An 18,453-nucleotide genomic window follows, 5' to 3' on the forward strand; every position below is an offset into this window, starting at 1 on the left:
TATAGAATCTTATATTCTAGGGCAATATGATAAAGAAACAATCCACAAGGACCAAGGGGGGTGAGCACCTCCCCGTACCCCACATACTCAATGATGAAGTTTCTTTCTTGGAATAGTAGGGGACTAGGGCACCCTTCCAAAGTAGCAGCCCTAAGAGATCTTATTCATGGTGAGAAACCATAATTTTTTTTGTTACAGGAAACAAAATAGGGTCAACAGGAAATGATTGGAATTATAGAACAATAGAGGCAGTACAATGGCAACATTAGTGAATCAAGAGGAGCCTCCGGAGGAATCGCAACTCTCTGGAACCACAACATATGGAATTACATATCGGACACTGTTAATCAGCATTGGATAAAAACTGTATTAGAAAACAAAGCAGATAAACAAATTATAGTCATCTATAATATCTATGCTCCTAATCATTACAGAGACAAGGAGCGTTGTTGGGATGATCTCAAAGCCAGCATAGATGCAGAAGAAAGTTATAATATCATTTTTGGGGGAGACTTCAACCTTATTCTCCACTCCAATGAGAAACGAGGAGGTAGCTTCTCCCCTGATCCCTACAGAGCTCATTTAGAAAACATTATGCAAGATCATGATCTCATCGATGTTGCTCCAAAAAATCGAAGGTATACTTGGAGCAATCGTAGGTTGGGCAAAGGCAACATTATGGAAAGGCTTGACAGAATCTTAATCAATGTTACATTTCTCTCCTCCTTCTCTGTGGGATATGCCACCATCCTTCCTTTCTCTGCCTCTAACCATTATCCTATAACTCTTACTCTGGAAACCCACTGTTCTCTTGGACCCATTCCCTTTAAGTATAGTTCCCTATGGAACTGCATTCCAGTAGTCAAAGAGATCGTTCAAAACACTTGGTGCCAGCATGTTGAAGGGTCCCCTGGTTACATTTGGGAAACCAAGCTAAGAAAAACCAAGCAGGCTTTAAAGGAATGGGCAAAAATTTGCTATAAGGAACCCGAGAAGATAAAAAAGGAGATCAAGAGCAAACTAGATTGCATTCATAGAATAATAGAAGAGCACGACCTTTCCCAGGAGAGCAAAGAACAAGAGAGCGATCTTTATTTACAGTTGTGTCGTGCAAATAGAGAAGAGGAACTTAAATGGAGGATAAAGTCGAGGCAGCTCTGGCTGCAAGGGGGAGATAAGAATTCAGCTTTCTTTCATAAGCAAACCACCGCCCGAAAAATAAGAAATAATGTAAACTCTATTTTGGATGCTGAGGGAAATCGACAAATCACACAAGATGCCATTCGAAAGGTAGCCACAGATCACTACAGAGCTCTCCTAACTGAAACAAAAGAAGAAGAAGACTATTCAGATCTGCTACAATATCTCCCCAGCGGGATCAACAAGGAAATGAATGACAGTTTGAACAAGGAGATCGATGAGGATGGAATAAGAAGAATGATTTGGACCCTCCAACCTGACAAAGCTCCAGGTCTAGATGGTTTCCCCATCTGCTTCTATCGAGCTTATTAGGGAATTATTAAAAAATATTTAACCAAAATGATCAAATGAGTCCAACGCAAGGGTAAAATTGGTGGCTTCACCAATGCCACTCACCTTGCTCTCATTCCCAAAGAAAATCGACCCTCATCCTTTACTCGATTTCGACCCATCTCCCTTTGCAACTCCTCTTACAAAATCCTGACCAAAATCCTTGCTTCCCGCCTTAAACCCCTCCTCCCTTCCCTCATTTCTGAAAACCAAGGGGGGTTCTTGGCCAATAGACAAATCTCTGATTCTATTCTCCTCGTCCAAGAAGCTATTCATTCGAGTCAATCTAGAAATGAGAAAAGGTTTATTCTTAAACTTGATTTGGCTAATGCATTCGACAGAGTAAGGCACTCTTTCCTCATGGTTGTTCTAAAGAAGATGGGGTTCGATGCGGCCTTTTTAAACCTCATCAAAGCTTGCATTTCTAGCCCCTGGATCTCCCCTCTTGTCATTGTCAGACTTGGAAATGCTTTCCAATCAACTCAAGGTCTAAGACAAGGGTTCCCTCTCTCATCTTATCTTTTTATTTTGATGGCTCAATCCTTTAGAAAAGCTTTGGATTTCAATTAGAGGGTTGGCCTCATCACAGACATTAAATTTGGGAATGGGGTTAAGAATATAAATCAGTCATAATTTGCTGATGACACTTTGCTAATTGGAGGAGCCTCCATCATAATAGCCTGACACTTCAAAGTTCTTTTAGATAAATATATGCGATACTCTGGAGGAATGGTCAATCAGCTAAAAAGCTGCATTTATGGATGGAATACTACAACTCAAGTCCTTCACAATATTGCCAATACCTTTGGAGTCTCTTGCAATTATGATTGGACACATTTCACTTATTTGGGCATGCCAGTGAGTGCAGGTCCATTAAAAGCAGAAGTTTGGGATACTGTAATTGACAAGATGAAAAGAAAAGTGCAGCAATGGGGTTCCATTTGGCTCAATCCAGTAGGTCGCCTCATTCTTTTAAAATCAAGTATTTCCTCTCTGCCCTTATACCAATTCACCCTCCTTCAAGCACTGACCTCTTTTCATCATAAAATGGAAGTCATCCTCCGCCAATTCCTTTGGCAAGGAGGGAAAAATGACAAAAAGAAGTTCAATCTGGTTAATTGGAAGCAGGTCATTCAGTCCCAAGATCGAGGAGGTCTTGGAATCAGATCTCCCAAATTCCTCAATCTAGCTTTCGAAGGCAAGATTGCTTGGAGACTTATCACTGGCCTTTCTGCTGGTGGAAAAGGGTGTTGGAAACTAAATATTTAAACTTCCCAAGGCAATATCTTCTCGACCATGACATTCCCAATAGAGACTTCTCCAAAATTTGGAGACTGTGCAAAAAAGCAATTCCCTTCATGGATCAAAACACTTCTAATGTCCCCAAGGGAGGTGCTAATATTAAAATTGGATCTGATAAAATTATGGGCTAGTAACCTATAAACAACCGTAATGGAGTCTGTTATCACTCAGATTTTCCCAGAAGTTGTAAGAAGAGGGAAAGGGGTCCAAGGTAAACACAAACCAAATTTTAGGTACAGAATCTAGCCAATCTGTATTCAGAGAGGGCTCTCTCTTTAAAGTGTAGCTTTGTTTTGAAAGATATTAGGCTAGATATGAAAGCTTGGAGTTTTTTATTGTGTTTGGTGGTGAAATTCAGTAGCAGAGGGGTAGGACTGAATATTTTAGGCCATTGGGCTAATGGAGTCAAAGAAGATGGCTCAACTGGATTTGGTTTCTGAACAAAGGATGGCTTCACAGGGAAAGATAGCTAAACAGGGAGCAAATAGAGACTTCATAATATTTTCATTCACATCAGACACTATAGTAGCTATTTTATTACAAAAGGATGATCAAGGATGTGAGAAACCCATAGCCTTTTTTAGTAAAGCGCTCAAAGATGCATCATTAAAATACAAAATCATGGAGAAACAAGCTTTTGCACTTGTAAAATCCATTAAAGACTTCAGAATTTATATATTATACTCTCATGTGATAGCCTATGTACCAAATGTTGTTGTCAAAGACATCTTAACCCAGGATGGAATTGAGGGAAAAAGAGGTAAATGGATTGCTACCATATTAGAATATGATATTGAAATAAAACCTACAAAGCTAATAAAAGGACAGGGATTGGCCAAACTCATGATAGAAACAAATTATCAAGCCCTGGACATAAATGAACTGGATAACGAACAGGAGATGGCGACTCCACAAATCAGCCAGGTCTTCTTAGATTCACCTTGGTATGCTGATGTAATTTATGTGTTACTAAACCTATAGGCTCCTCTAGGGTTATCTAAAACAAAGAAAAGGTTTTTAAAGATGAAAGCTTCAAAGTTTTGTATTTTAGATAATGCTCTTTTTTGGAAAAATCATGAAGGAATTTTATTGAATTGTTTACTAAAAGAAGAAGCTGACAAGGCTCTCCAAGAATTTCATGCAGGAGACTGTGGTGGACACCTTTACTGGAAATCAACTGCAGACAAGATCCTAAGGGTTGGATTCTATTGGCCAACCTTGTTCGCTGATGTAAAGAAATTTGTCACTACTTGCCATAAATGTCAAATTTTTGAAGGCAAGAGAAAATTGTTACCTTTACCCCTTAAACCAATTTCCACTAAAAAACCCTTCCAACAATGGGGCCTTGACTTCATTGGAGAAATCCATCCTCCCTCTTCTGGCCAACACAAATGGATTCTCACTGCCACAGACTATTTCACCAAATGGATAGAGGCCATCCCTTCCAGACAAGCCAATGACACAGTGATCATAGGATTCTTAGAAACCAACATATTGTCTAGATTTGGCTGTCTTGATAAAATCATAACTGATAATGCTGCTGCCTTCAAATCCAAGAAAATGATAAGTTTCTGTAACAAGTACCACATCACCTTAGGCCATTCCACAGCCTATTACCCTCAAGGGAATGGACTGGCTGAGTCTTCCAACAAGAGCCTCATTAATATCATTAAAAAATTATTGGAGGAGAACAAGAAAAATTGGCACAAGAAACTGACAAATGCATTATGGGTAGACAGACTTACCACCAAAAAATCCATTGGTACTAGTCCTTATGAGTTAGTCTATGGCATGGAGGCTATATTCCCTTCATCATTAGGAGTTCCTGTAATGAAATTACTTCAAGAAGCTCAGGTGGAACCTAATGATATTCAAAGAAGGATAAACCAGACCATCAATCTACAACAGACCAGAGAGGAAGTGTATCAAAGATCCCAAGTGTTGTAGGAGAAGATTAAGAAGATATTTGATAAAAGGACGAAGGCAGATGACTTCTACCTTGGAGACAAAGTGTTAAGATGGGATTCCAGGAGAGAGGATAAGAGGAAACATGGGAAGTTTGACTTCCTATGGAAAGGACCTTATATTATCTATGCCTTACAAGGAAACAATACATATTATTTGAAAAACTTGGATGGCATAGAAATGGAAGAAGGACCAGTTAATGGTTGGATGTTGAAACATTACTTTGATCCTACTTATTAATGTATCCTGATTGTTAACATGTACATACTATATCCTTTGTACTGTCACAGTTTGATTGGATAGTAACTTGTTGGTGTTGAAGCTCGAAGAGAAGGCCCTAAGCTTCAGAAGTGCCACTGTCATATATACAATAAAGAAACGAGCAGAAGAAGGTTCCATAGTTCAGTCAAAAGAATTTTAAGGCCATCTGACCTGCTATTCTTGACTTTCCACCAGGAAAAGCCATCCCCAAGTGGAGCCAGTGTTATGCTCCTATACCAATAGGTGTCATATATCATGATTGACTTGATGAGCTATGTAATATGTTAATACCTTTACTTGTTGCAAAGGTTTTCCATATTTGAAAAAAATCAAAAAATCAAAAAATGTAAAGAGGGTATACCCTAAAAGAAAAATCAAAGGGTAAAAAGAATAAGATGGTCAAAAAAGTGAAAGAAAGTGAACCCCACCAAAAGAAAGACCAAAGATATTGTGCAGGTCTAAATGCCACTACTTTTTCACTTGTGGATAATAAACAATTGTGTGCAGATTGTCAACTTATGCCACAATTCATGAATAGTCAAACGGTTTAAGCTTGGCTAGTTCAAATTTCAATTTCATGTTGTAGAAATAGAGAATAAAGATCTGACCAAACAGTTTAATCTTGGCAGATAAGTAGACAGGTGGAATAAAAAAGGAGCTCAACAGTTTAATATGAGCCCTTGAATGTATTAAGTGTAGACTTAGATAGCCATTGCCATGTAAAATAAAAGGAATTTTGATAAGGGTTTGCTAGTCTAAGTGCACCCAAAAAAAGAAGTAAAAAGGATAGGTTAAAGTAGGTAGGGTAGGTAGATGTTGGTTGTAGAATTATATGTGATGAATGATGACTCTAAATGTGTTAATCTTTTACTTTCATCACAAAGCCAATGCATGTATTATATTGAAAACATCTCAAGCAAAAGAAAGTCAGAATAATTAACTCCCCTTCTCATTTTCCCTAAATTTTCACCAATTTCCCCTAAATACTAAGGTATTTGCTAAATTAGAGGGGCTCGGAGCATTTCTCTAACTTCTGGAGGGACCGAACCCTCGGCCCAATAATTTATAAAGCCTAAGTACTTAAAACCATTCATAAAAGAAAATTACAATATTTCTCATATAAACCCTTTTCCACCCTAAGCCTAAGTTTAACTACACATGTCAAATGTTTTTATACTTAGCGCTTTTCGTTTTCATTGTCATATTAATTTTTAACTTATCTTGTATAAATCCCTTACAATATTTTCCCTTTCCCATATTATTTAATATATTAAATAATCCCGAAATATTATATATCCCGCCCCGGTTGAATACAACCATAATCCGCGTTTAAAAGAGGATTAATGAGTTAATCCGTAATTCATTAAGAACCTTAATCCCCCGCCGCACAAAATGGGATTAATTAGCCCTCACGGTTAATTAATAACCTTACTAGCCAATCCCGTCGCTCCTGATATGATTAAATTAATTCTTAATGTATCGGGCCCGCCTTTGTTAAAACTCTGCATATCGCTTCCTACGTCAACCATCCGATCAGGTCCTCAAGATCTGATGACTATTATCAATATCGTGCGACCCTTTGTGACCACGTGTTAGCGCACGATCACAAAGCGGTTTTCTCCCAGCACCTCCGCCACGCATCAAATGTTCTATGGAATCGCTGGCTCGAGGTCCATTACCACCTTTCCCCAAAAGTAGTGCGATATGAAACCGCTTACTGCCCTTCCGCATACGACAAAAACGTCACATCTTTTGTTACTGACGTCACTCACCCAAAATCCAAAACCCCACCAACCTTTGACTTTGTAAATAAAACAAACAAGTCATTTTTGTTGCTTTATACTGTAAACCTGCGCACCCATGCAAAAGAACGTCGAGGTCAACCAGTTCAAGCTTCCAGTTGCCAACCTACTCCAAAATCTTGCAGTCGACGCCAACCAGAACCCTCCAGCCGCGCCCAGCACCTGCATTTCACTACTCATTTCCCAAAATAGGTATTTATCAAAATCTCAGCTAAACCCTACAAATACTTCTTTTCCACTGATAATTGACAAAGAATCCCAAAATTCATAGTAATTCAGTCAATATTTTCATCATTTAAAGACTCCTATAACCTCTGGGTTGCCCATTTCACATAGAAAATCATAGTTTCCATCTGAATCCACAAGAACCAAACATGGAAACCCCTTTGGCTTTGAATGTTGCACCCTTAAATGCCCCCCACCGAGATTTAGATTATCTGCCTTTGGCCAACAAGGACTTCCAGATAAACGACCTTACCACTAACAAAAATCACCTGAGATTCTTTTGCCAAAGCAAAGATGACTACTTGAATGGCTCTGATATCCTAGGACTGTGGGAATCCAACCTTCCTATGTACTTTCTACCCACAGTTCATGTTTTCCCAGAAATAATTCATCATTGCCATGCCAATTATGACCCTAATCGCCGAGCAGTCATGTCCTCGAGCCAAACAACCCTTTTTTCAATAACTGCCGAGTCAATTAACGAAATGTTACAATTTCATTCCAGTCAAGCCCTGACTCCCCTCTCCATGGGAGATTTACTTGAGAAATCAACTAAATTGTCCCAAGACGAACTCAATCGCCTTTGTCAAACTTTCATGTCACCAAAACATCAGCCTAATGGCCCTCCCCCTTATTTGCAAACTTTCTTCATAGATATGGGACAACTCATAATCAACATGATATCATTAGTAATGGGTTTCAATACTAGTGAATTTGTTGATGAGTTAACCCTAGTATTGTTGTCAATTTTTACTCCTGGACAACCCCCTGCTGTCAAATATGACTTTGCCTCTTACACTGCCGACAAGATTCATGACCAGTTCATGAGACTAGAAAATGAAATAATTTTCAAGTATACCACCTTTATGTACCATCTCATGCTCTATTATCAGTCAGACAATTTCCCATTCCCTGTCCTGAAACTTGACACCAGAGGAAATCCAAGGTCTGTAATCTTCTGGTCTGCAGTCTTCCATGATTCCTTTGAAACCCCTTACTCCTATAATGAATTCATTGATCTATTTGTTCATCCAGCAACCACCTTATTGACAGGGGTTTCCCCTCCCAGGATCAGTGGTGACATTAAAAAGACCCTTCAACTTTCCAAGCAGTACAAAGTGGGTGACTGGTATCTATACCAGAACTTCATAGAATTCAGGATATATGGTTGTGAGCTTGCCCCCTTTAGGTTAACAAGGTATGTTCCAATGCGACTGTTTGCATTGGAATACTATAGGCAAATATGTAATTCAAATTTGATCCATTTTACCAAAGCCAAAAAGAAAGCACAAATCAGGATCAAACATCAGATAGGCCCTTTCCTCTGCAACAGTAGAGAAGTAGGGGATGCAACAGAGAGAATTCTAGAAAACTACCTTAGATTACAAAAAAGTTTTGGTTGGGCCCCATATGACCCTCATGGCTTTATTTGTGATAGAAGAATGAAGAATAGGTTGTCTCCCTATATGCATCATAGAATCCTAGAAATTGAACAGTTTGCCAACATGGATGAATGGAGAGAGGGGACCTTAGTAGCTACTGATAGTGAACATGTGAACATAGAAAATGTAATAAGAGATCTTGAAAAGACTCTTGACTTAGATTCTTTTGGGCAGGTACATTATGATAGTTCTCAGAGATCAACATCAGAAATAAGTGCCTCAGCAGCTGGGACCTCTGAAAGACACTCACAGCAGACCAGTACACCAGCCACAGGGACCTCCAAGGGTAAAGAAATAGAGATAAGTACATAGGCTACTAAATAGTCCATAATGTCTAAACAGCCTGAAACATCCAAAGAGCAGGCCAACATCCAAATTCCTCCAAAGAAAGTCAATGTGGTAGAGCCACCCATCTTGCAGACTCCTTTGAATGAGGAGAGGACTAAAAAGAGAGACGAGGAATTCGCTACCCCTGCCAGTGGACCCTCTGAACAGCCCGATGCTAAGAGGCACAGGCTTAATCCTCTTTTAGAAGAAGAATTCTATGAAGAGAATACTGATAGCCAAAGAAGAGAAGGTGTTGATAGTCATCAAACTTTCCTGGTAGGAGGGACACCTTCTAGCTCACAAAGACATGAATTGGAAAGAAAACAGAGTGCAGAAGTATCATCCTTCAGGCCTCCAGGAAAAGAAAATCCAGATATCAAGAAAAAGTTCAAAGAAATTAAAGCCAGAAATGAGCCATTAAGGATCCAAGTTTACAATCAATATTTGAAAATGGCTCCCACAAACCAGAATAGGTTGATGTCAGCCTATGACATCAAAGAAGGGAAAATGATAATGAGTTTTTTCAAGCCCAAGGTGCAACAACCTCAATCAACTGCAGATTACCTCAAGACTAACTTCGAGGTCATGGCAAAAGACATCCATCCCCTAGACCAGATTGAATTACACAAACAGACAGGGGAGATGGTCTATTCTACACTGACAAGCAAGGCCATGATGGCCCAAAGGCTGGAAAATTCTCTAAACAATACAACTGCCCAACTACAACTGGAGAAAGCCTCTTCACAGGCTAAAGACAATAGGATTAAATCATTAGAAGAATTGATCATTGGGTTGGGCCATGATCCTAAAGATGTGAAGGCTGCAGAAGCCTTAATTAAAAAGAAGGATGAAGACATCACTGCTTTGAGAAAGCAACTGAAATTACCACCTTCACGACACCCACAGACAGTTGAGGTTATACAACAAAGAACTGAAGAAGAGCTGATGGATTTAGTTTTGAAACTTAATCAGTAGCTAAAGGAGACTGAACAAGAATTAGGGAAATCATTGAAGGACAAGAAAGGAGAGTCGACCTCTCAGCCTCCCAATGTGATTCCAGTAGTTTCCTTTGTAGTCTTGTCAACCCTTGGAACAACTCTGGCACCTAATGTTCCAGTGGTCACAACAGAGGCAGTAACAACAACAACAACAACAGGTATAGCACAAGCAGGGATTTCAGGTCTTAGCCCAGATGAATTAATAAAATCAATGGAGGAATTGAAGATCCAAGTTACAGAGCTGCAAAAGGTAAAAGAGCAATTAGCTACCTTAGAGCAAAAGTATGATCTTTCAAAGATCAATTTTGCAGAGAAAGTGAGGGAAAACAAAGGATTAGAACAAAAAGTGAAATCATTAGAAAAGGACCTCACATTTGATAGAATCTTGGCAGAAATCAGAAAAATCTTTTGGACCAACATCACTCAGTCAATAAATGATGTTTGGCCATCTATCCAAATAATTTTTGAGCAGATAGAGTTGATAAAACTAGCCCTAGAAGAAGTCAAAAGAACAAAGGAAGAATTAGGAAGGATGCCTAAAGAGGCTACCAGACTGATTAATTTTTTGAATACTAAGAATAAATATGAGCTTGAAGAATTAGGCATTAGAGATAGAATAGGGACTATTTTGGAAATTAAGAAAGTTTTGACTAAAAAGTCCTTGATGCAGAATTTTGAAAGGAGATGCCTAAGCATGCAGGAAGAAATTGATGACTTTATGAAGAAATTCAGTATATTGAAGAGTAAAGGACTTCCCAGTCCTTTAGTTATCAATGACAAGCTGATGACACAGTTGGATTATGTTAATAAGTTGGAGAAATATGCAGATAACCAGCCCAGCTCATCTTCTAGTACAACTAAAGCAATACCTATAGGCATAGTTCTTTTTGATAATCTTGAGAACCTATTCTATGTGGAGCATGAGATAAAACACTTGTTCCAAGTTCAGCCTGATTTTTTTAGATATACCGGGGCCGATGAAGTCCTTAGAAAACTTCAAAGGACCAGAATACCTCAGGAAAACTGGTGGGCAGAAATGATAGAAATTTGTGATTTACCTTTGGTAAAAAGGTAAATTCCAATTTTAACCAGAGTCAATGATGGTAACTGAAGATAAACAAGTATTAAATAGGTCAAAGAGTATCAGAGCAGGTAAAGAGTATCAGTGAAAACATGGCAGCCAGCACAGAATTACAAAGAAGATAGCAACATGCCCAATCATAGGGCCTGCTTCCAGCACATTCACAAGAATAGGAACATCAAAGCATGATTTTGCCTTTTCTTCTATCTATGAGACCATCTGTCTCTATTTTTCATGTAACTTATTGATAATCATCCTAGAATATATCTCACTTTTTTATGAGATATTTTTGGTTAGTTTTTGTATAAATACTCCCTCAATTGAAGTATTGAGGGTGGATTCTTAGGCATTGCTGTAAAACTGATTACTTTGGAATAAAGTGTTATTGGATAAATCTTGCATGGCTGCCTGGATGAAGAATTAATACAAAGGACTTTTCACAGGATTCATGTGTCAAACACCAGACAAATAAGTATTTTATATCTCAGGTGTTAATATTTTCTGGTTTATTATATCAACTGTGTTCCGTATCTGAATAGTAAAACAAAAAAGAATAATTCAGAAAGTGCTTAAGTGCAATCCGTTTTCGATCATTTTTATTCTAAATGTTTTCCTCTAAACTAGCATAAGCAGTGAATTCTTAATTGCTCCTGTTTCCTAGTTTACTCATTTTGATCATTTAGTAAAGAATTCTTAATTTCTCTTTATTGGTGATCATCCAAGTTCCCTCCTCTTAAAACATGTTGAAGGATTCTTAATTTCCCTTCATCCCTTTTAAGTGCATTCCACCTTTTTAAGTCTCTATTTGCTCCCTGTTTAGCTATCTTGCCCTGTGAAGCCATCCTTTGTTGAGAAACCAAATCCAGTTGAGCCATCTTATTTTGATTCCATTAGCCCAATGGCCTAAAATATTCAGTCCTACCCCCTGCTACTGAATTTCACCACCAAACACAATAAAAAACCCGCAAGCTTTCATAACTAGCCTAATATTTATCAAAACAAAGCTAAACCTTAAAGAGAGAGCCCTCTCTGGATATAGATTGGCTAGATTCTATACCTAAAAGTTGGTTTGTGGTTACCTCAAACCCCTTTCCCTCTTCTTACAACTTCTGGGAAAATCTGAGTGATAACATAGTGGCGACTCCACTGGGGAAAAAATAGTGTGTTTGTTACTTTTGTTTACTTTATAAACTACAGACGAAGCCTGAAGTTAGCCAGGTAGCCTTTGAACTGCTCTTGCTTTGTAATTGCATATTAGATGAATGCTGCTTCAGTCTATCTCCGGTCTAGTTTATGGACTGAACATCTGGTTTCCAAACATTCAACCAGTTCCTCTTGTCAAATAAGTCTTTAAGAAAGTTCAAATCCCATATCTAAAACCTCTTAAAGAAACTATTGAAGTTGTGTTGTTAATTCCATTTAAAGAAAAACCAAAAATACACCTAAAAATCTGGCTTCAGAAAGGACTCGTTACACTAGAGCTAATCCTGATCCCAATCCACCACAAGTGTTTGAAAATCCTAATCTGATCCCCAGAATTCTTAGGAGACAGGAAAGCCAAGAAAGTTCTGCTAGTTCCAGACCCCCTTTCAGATCAAGATCCTGTCCTGTTAGGTGGATCTATCTTGAAGACGAACCCTTTGATGAACATTTTGAAAACTCTCTGTTTAGGACATCTTCTGATTCAGAATTAATCGACCTACTCCCAGATCCATTGTTCATTGAAGACTTACAGCTTGAAATTGTTAATTCACATCTTGATAGACATTTGTAGAACTCCATACAATCTGATCTTACCTCTGAAGGAACACCCAATATTTCTATGATCACTACTGCCTCTCCGATTTCATCACCATTTCCTCAGACATCTCAACCTCAAACCACCCCTTCTACCTCTCCATCTACCACTCCAACACCTATCATTATCCCAACTCTAGTTGTTGTTTCATCACTACCTGCTGTAATGGCAAACATATATACTCCCTTGGTATTACCAGCCAATTTAGGGGCTATGCCCCAAGACTACCAAAGTAAAATCACTCCATTTGATGGTTCTGGTACCTACACTGCTCAACAACATACCAAAAGAATGACTGATTACTTTGAAATATATGAAATAGATGCTGATGATGTAAGAATGAGAATATTTGTTCAAAGTCTAACTGGGGAAGTGAGAACCTCGTTTAGAGCCCTACCTGCAAACAGCATAAACAATCTAGAAAATCTTTATAGGCAATTCTTAAACATATGGGAAAAGAAGAAAGATTCTCTCCAAATCTTATCAGAATATGAAAACTTGAAGAGAGGAACACAAGAAACTGTGCAAGACTACTGCACTAGGTTCAATAATGTTTATAATGCTATTCCTCAAAACCTCAGACCTCCTCCTGATTTAGCATTAATCAAATTCCCTGATGAATTTTATTCTGACATGGCCTACCAACTTAGGGAAAGAGCTCATCGCACTCTAGAAGATATGCAAAGTATAGATGTCAGTGTTGAAGCCTGTTATCACTGAGAACTGCAGTTGCATGTATATAGGTTAAGTCCAAAATTTCATGGGTAAAAATGAATGTTATATGGTTGTTCTCCTATGTTTACCACTTAAGGGTCATGTTTTTCAATGATATTGTTGAGAATCATTTTCAAAACCGCGAGTCATCCTCCATCATGATTGATTAAGATATGTCTTGTCTCGTATGTGTCATTTGTCCTTTTCGCAGTTTCGCAGCACCTTTTCGCAGTTTCGCAGCACCGTTTGATTGGCTGATCCTGCAGCATAGTAATGTTTCAGCCTTTTCGTAGCGCCAGCCATTTCGCAGCACATATCACTGAATTATAACTGTCTGCGCTACGAAATCACGGATTCGGGATTTTGCAGCGCACATTCTTGAAATGTCATGTCCAGGGATGAGTCATTGTGTCCGGTCGGATTGTTGTCAGTTTATGTACCTTCCAAGCAATTACGAGGCATCATTCCACCAATAGGTTCAGAGTCATGCACATTAAGTTCATTTAAATGTTCTTGTCATGCATGGTTGTGTCATGATGTTCTATTATTATTACTTGAAGCGGCCAGCTTATATGTTAAGTTATTTGAATTGTAATGAGCCCGAGTTTCTTCTTCAAGAGAGCTGCATTGCAAGCGAGCCTGTGTTCTAAAGTTTGAAGTTGCTTGTTGAGTTGAAGCTGCTAGTGTTATTGTGTGCAAAAGTTTTCAAGGCGTAATGGAGAAGAAAGAGCATCGGTCAGGAAGGTGTCAAAGGGCAGAACCCGAAGGATTAGACTTGACATTGAGGGAGGAAGGTGTTAAAAAGGCATTCAAAGACGCTGGTTGCTGGAGTTTTTGTGAAAAGCTGAAGGGAGGACACACTCAGGTAACAAAAGAATTTGCATTGAATTTTACAGGCTTGAGTTCCAAGGTATCTATGTTAGAATTCCCAGTATCTCCAGAGGCTATTGCTAGGGTAACTGAGATTCCTAGAGGAGGGCAGGAGTGGTTCAAAAATTTCAAATTTGATATGAGCCCCTGTAAAATATTCTTGAAGGAAGCCTATGTGAATGAAGATTTGACCAAGGCTGTACCTAGAAGTTATGTTAAGGAGAGTTATGCTATGCTTCTTACTTGTATTCAAAAATATTTAACTTGTGAGGGCAGATATAACAAAGTTTATTCATATCATTTCAAGTTGTTGCTGCATTTCACGGGTAAAGCACCTATAGATCTCCCATTCTACTTGTTTCGAAGCCTCAGTAAGATGTGTGATAAAATTCAATTGAGGAAGGATAATTGTGAGTCATCACTGTTTCATCATGGCCTAGTTAAACTGTTAGTGATGGATGGCTTGCAGAAGATTGGTAGGGATTGGGATTCTTTCATTTATATGGCCGGTTTCCAGAGTAAGATAGGCCTCACCCCACAACCACTTAGAGAAAGAGAAGAATTAATGGAGGAACCCACTATTGCTGAGCTTAGGAAGGAGGCTAGGGAGAAAAAGAAAGTTAAATCTTAGTTGAACAAACCAGTCAAACCCTTGGTTATTAAAGAGCCACCTCAACCACCTCAGTCATCATCAAAGGAAAAGGTCAAGCAAAAGAAGGATGTTCATGGATCAGCTGAATCTGAAAAAGCATCAAGGGTTAAAACTAGGGGTCAACTAAGCAAGGAGAAAGGTAAATCAGTAGCTGTGGAAGAAAGTCCAATTTCAAAGGCCAGTCTAAGTGACCTACTTGAGGCTATTGAATTTGAGCAGGGAGAACCAATGCATCTTGAACCCATGCATATTGATTTGACCCAATCTTCTCCTGAGAGTACTAAGAAGTCAAAAGCTTCGAAAAGATTAAGGTTTGATGAGCCTAGTGAGGTGTTTATGTTCAAGCCAAGAAGGCCAGTTACAAGGAAGCAAATTAAAGAAGCTGAGAAAGTGAATAAAGAAGAAGAAGCTGTAAAGGAGAAAGTGCATAAAGCAAATAAAGCTGTAAAGTCACCCAGAACAGAGGTAATTGAAGTGTTGACAAAAACAGTGGAGGCAGTCAAACATAAAGATAAGAATAAGAAGGTCATCATCACCCAAGGAGGAAATGTGATTGCCATAAAGAGTCAAGTGAAAACAGCCATAAAGGATCAGGTGGGAGCAACCAAAGAAGAAATTGTCAAAGCTAAAAATGTGTTTAAGGAACGTGCAGTTAGGTATGCCAATTATAAAAGAGCTGTGTTAAAGGGCAGTAAAAACCTAATGGGTCAGACAGATTCCGTAGCTGATGTATATACCTGGACGGTCCCAGCCCTCAAGCAAGCTAAACTCCTCAAACAAATGAACCTGACCCTGAGAGCTAAGAACAAAGCTTTAAAGAAGGAGGTTTCAAATTTGAAGATGCGGCTAGGTCAGCTAGCTCATTAATTTGAGGAAAAGGTGATATTTTCAGTTTTGGTCAATTTTGTTTGGGTTCCACTATTTTGAAATCATCTAAGTCTTTGGCACCTGTAGAGGAAGTTTGAAAAGTCAAAAGTTCAAGCAAAGGAAGCTTTAGTGCAAATGCATTCTGTTTTAGTAAAAACAGCAGTTTCGTAGCGCGCTACGAAACTGCTGTAGGTGCTGTTTTATAAGAAAAACAAGGAGTTTAATGATGAGGTCAGCAAATTTTTGAAGGAAAAGCCTCAAGGACATAATGGAAACCATAAAAGACTCCCCTAGCTATTCAGAGAATGACAGATGTGCATTTTGAAAAGGTGAAATATTTTGTTTCTAGCTCAAGTCTCGTTAAAGGCACTTTATGACCGAATTGTTAGGGTTTCTGTTAAATTTTTCGGAGATTTTTGTTTGTACACTTGTTCAGCTCACAAAGCTTCCAGCTCATTGGAAAGTATGGTGATATGCGTTGTTTATGAAGAATTAGAGAGCAGGGGACATGTTCTTTAAGAAATGAAGAATGTTGGGAGACAGGGACCGTGAAAACAGAGCACATCTTTTGGTTAATTAATGAGCCATCTGCGCAACAAGAATCCAAAGCCAGCTCGTTCAGTGTATTCTCCTCCAAGATACTTCAACCAAAGCAGATAGAGGACATGTGTCAAGACTCAGAAAAGCATCATGCTACGAGGAGGACAGATTTTGGGTTTTGAGTAAATTAAGATCATTTGTAATTACATTTCAGCAATCATGTAATTAATGAATTAGTTATACAGTTGATAAGGATAGTTAATAGCAACCTTCGATGCTCCCCTCATGCTGGAGGAGGAAGCTCGAGGTGGTTAAGCATGTAATCCTATATATGTATCAAACTGGGATGTAATGGGGGTTGGATGTTTTTTGGAAAAAACAGAGTTTATATTGGCTTATGTAAAGACTTGTTACAGTAATATAATAGACTACTTTGTTCTTCTCAGGATTCATACTTTGTTCAGATGCTCAAGATGTATGTGGCTTTGTCTTATCCTTTATGTTTTCCAGCTCTATAGATATACAATCACTCTGAATTCACCTAGTTGCTCAGATTTTCTGTGTATATTTATGAGTTGAGGTTCATTTGAGAAATGTTTTGAGTGTTTAGACTTTACATGCCCTGACTTCCATGAATGTGTAGTTTATGGTTTACTGAAATGGTGTTTGACTCCATGAACCCAATGGAAGAAATCTTATGTTGTCTGTCCAACCAGCATGTTTATTAAAGTTTTCATATCAAGAGTTAGCCCTCTTAGTGTTAATCATAATCAGTAGTTTGTTTTGAGAGAGCCCTCTCAGGTTAGGGAGGCTAATCCTTAGCCAAGAGTCTGGTCTGAAACAATTACATAAAATCTTACTGATTGGCAGCCCTCAGTACCTGATTTTGTGATAACAAAGCCAATCTGATATCTAAACGAGCTAAGGCCAGAAGTGAAAGGAGAATACCATTGAAAGAAGAACCCTAGGCTTTTGAACAGAAATTGGATGCTATAATTAAAGGGATCGATATGCTAGGGGATAGAGTAGAAACAATAGAAAGGAAAGCCCCTTGGGATGGTCAGCCAACCAATACCGGGAGAAATCCAAATTTATGGAAAAATCAAAACCAAAACATTGGAAAGACTGGTCCTGACCAAAACATTAGGCCCCCCTTTCAGGAAAATTATGCTGAAGCCTCAAATTCTAATGAACCAGTAGAAGATACTCAAATAAATTTAATGGGACTCAATAATGAACAACAAGTTTTCTTGACCAAAGAGGATCAAGAGGCTCACATTCTCAAACAATTCCAAAGTCAGTCAGGTGAATCATTTGACTTTAGGGAGGGATATGACACGACTATTTATGAAGTCCACAAGCAATATAATCCGAGGAGCAAAAGAATTGATGTCCTTGAAACCAACAAGCAGAACACTACAAAACAACCCATCAAAGGTAAGACAAATACTACACCTGTACATATTCTTTCTAGGTTAGATCCTAATCCTGCTAATCCAATAATTGAAGATGTGTCCAAAAATCCACCAAACAACAGACAACCCTCCACTCCTCCTCCTCCCAAAGGAAATGTGGAAGAACCTCCAGAAGTTGATTTGGAAGCAACTTCAACTCATAACCCCACTCCTGAGAAGGAGAAAAGTACAGAACATACAGAAGACAAAGAGAATCCCACTGTTCGAAATACAAGAGCTCAGACCGAAAAACCTTTTAATCTGGAGACTGAAGTAGGCAAACTAAAAATAGTTGTTCCATTGTCTGAATTAGCTAAACATGATGTCTACTAAAGTCAAATCAATAGATCACTCAAAATCATTGGAAATGAAAACTCAGTAAATGTTTTTGATGACCAACCATAATTGATTTTTGGCCCTGAATTAAATGGAAAACCCTTAGATGAAGGAATTCTTCCTTTCTATGTAAGTTTAAACATACATGACAAAATACTTCATAATGCCATGTTGGATTCTGAGGCATCTCACAACTTAATGCCCAAGTCTGTAATGGAAAAGCTAGACCTAGATATCACCAGGCCTTACAAAGACCTATTTTCTTTTGATTCAAGTCAGTTGAGGTGTT

The 18,453-nt window shown here is 38.5% G+C and overlaps 1 protein-coding gene across 1 annotated transcript; it reads left to right on the forward strand.

Moving 5' to 3' along the window:
• Positions 1-256: 256 nt before the first annotated feature.
• On the forward strand, positions 257-1,512 carry LOC149141795 (uncharacterized). The gene is made up of 2 exons (XM_089451335.1): positions 257-342; positions 435-1,512. The coding sequence occupies exons 1-2, from the start codon at positions 257-259 to the stop codon at positions 1,510-1,512; spliced, it is 1,164 nt and encodes a 387-aa protein (XP_089307461.1).
• Positions 1,513-18,453: the final 16,941 nt, after the last annotated feature.

This window comes from Pinus tabuliformis, chromosome X (assembly GCF_031772625.1).
Source record: "Pinus tabuliformis cultivar Carrire ecotype Pingquan chromosome X, CPIR1, whole genome shotgun sequence".
NCBI lineage: Eukaryota > Viridiplantae > Streptophyta > Pinopsida > Pinales > Pinaceae > Pinus > Pinus tabuliformis.

Excerpts from the sequence above, each read along its gene's own strand:
- LOC149141795 (XM_089451335.1), top strand. The coding sequence starts at position 257 with ATGGCAACATTAGTGAATCAAGAGGAGCCTCCGGAGGAATCGCAACTC. Across the intron at positions 343-434 it reads GGAATTACATATCGGACACT|AGACAAGGAGCGTTGTTGGG; the intron begins GTTAATCAGCAT and ends TAATCATTACAG.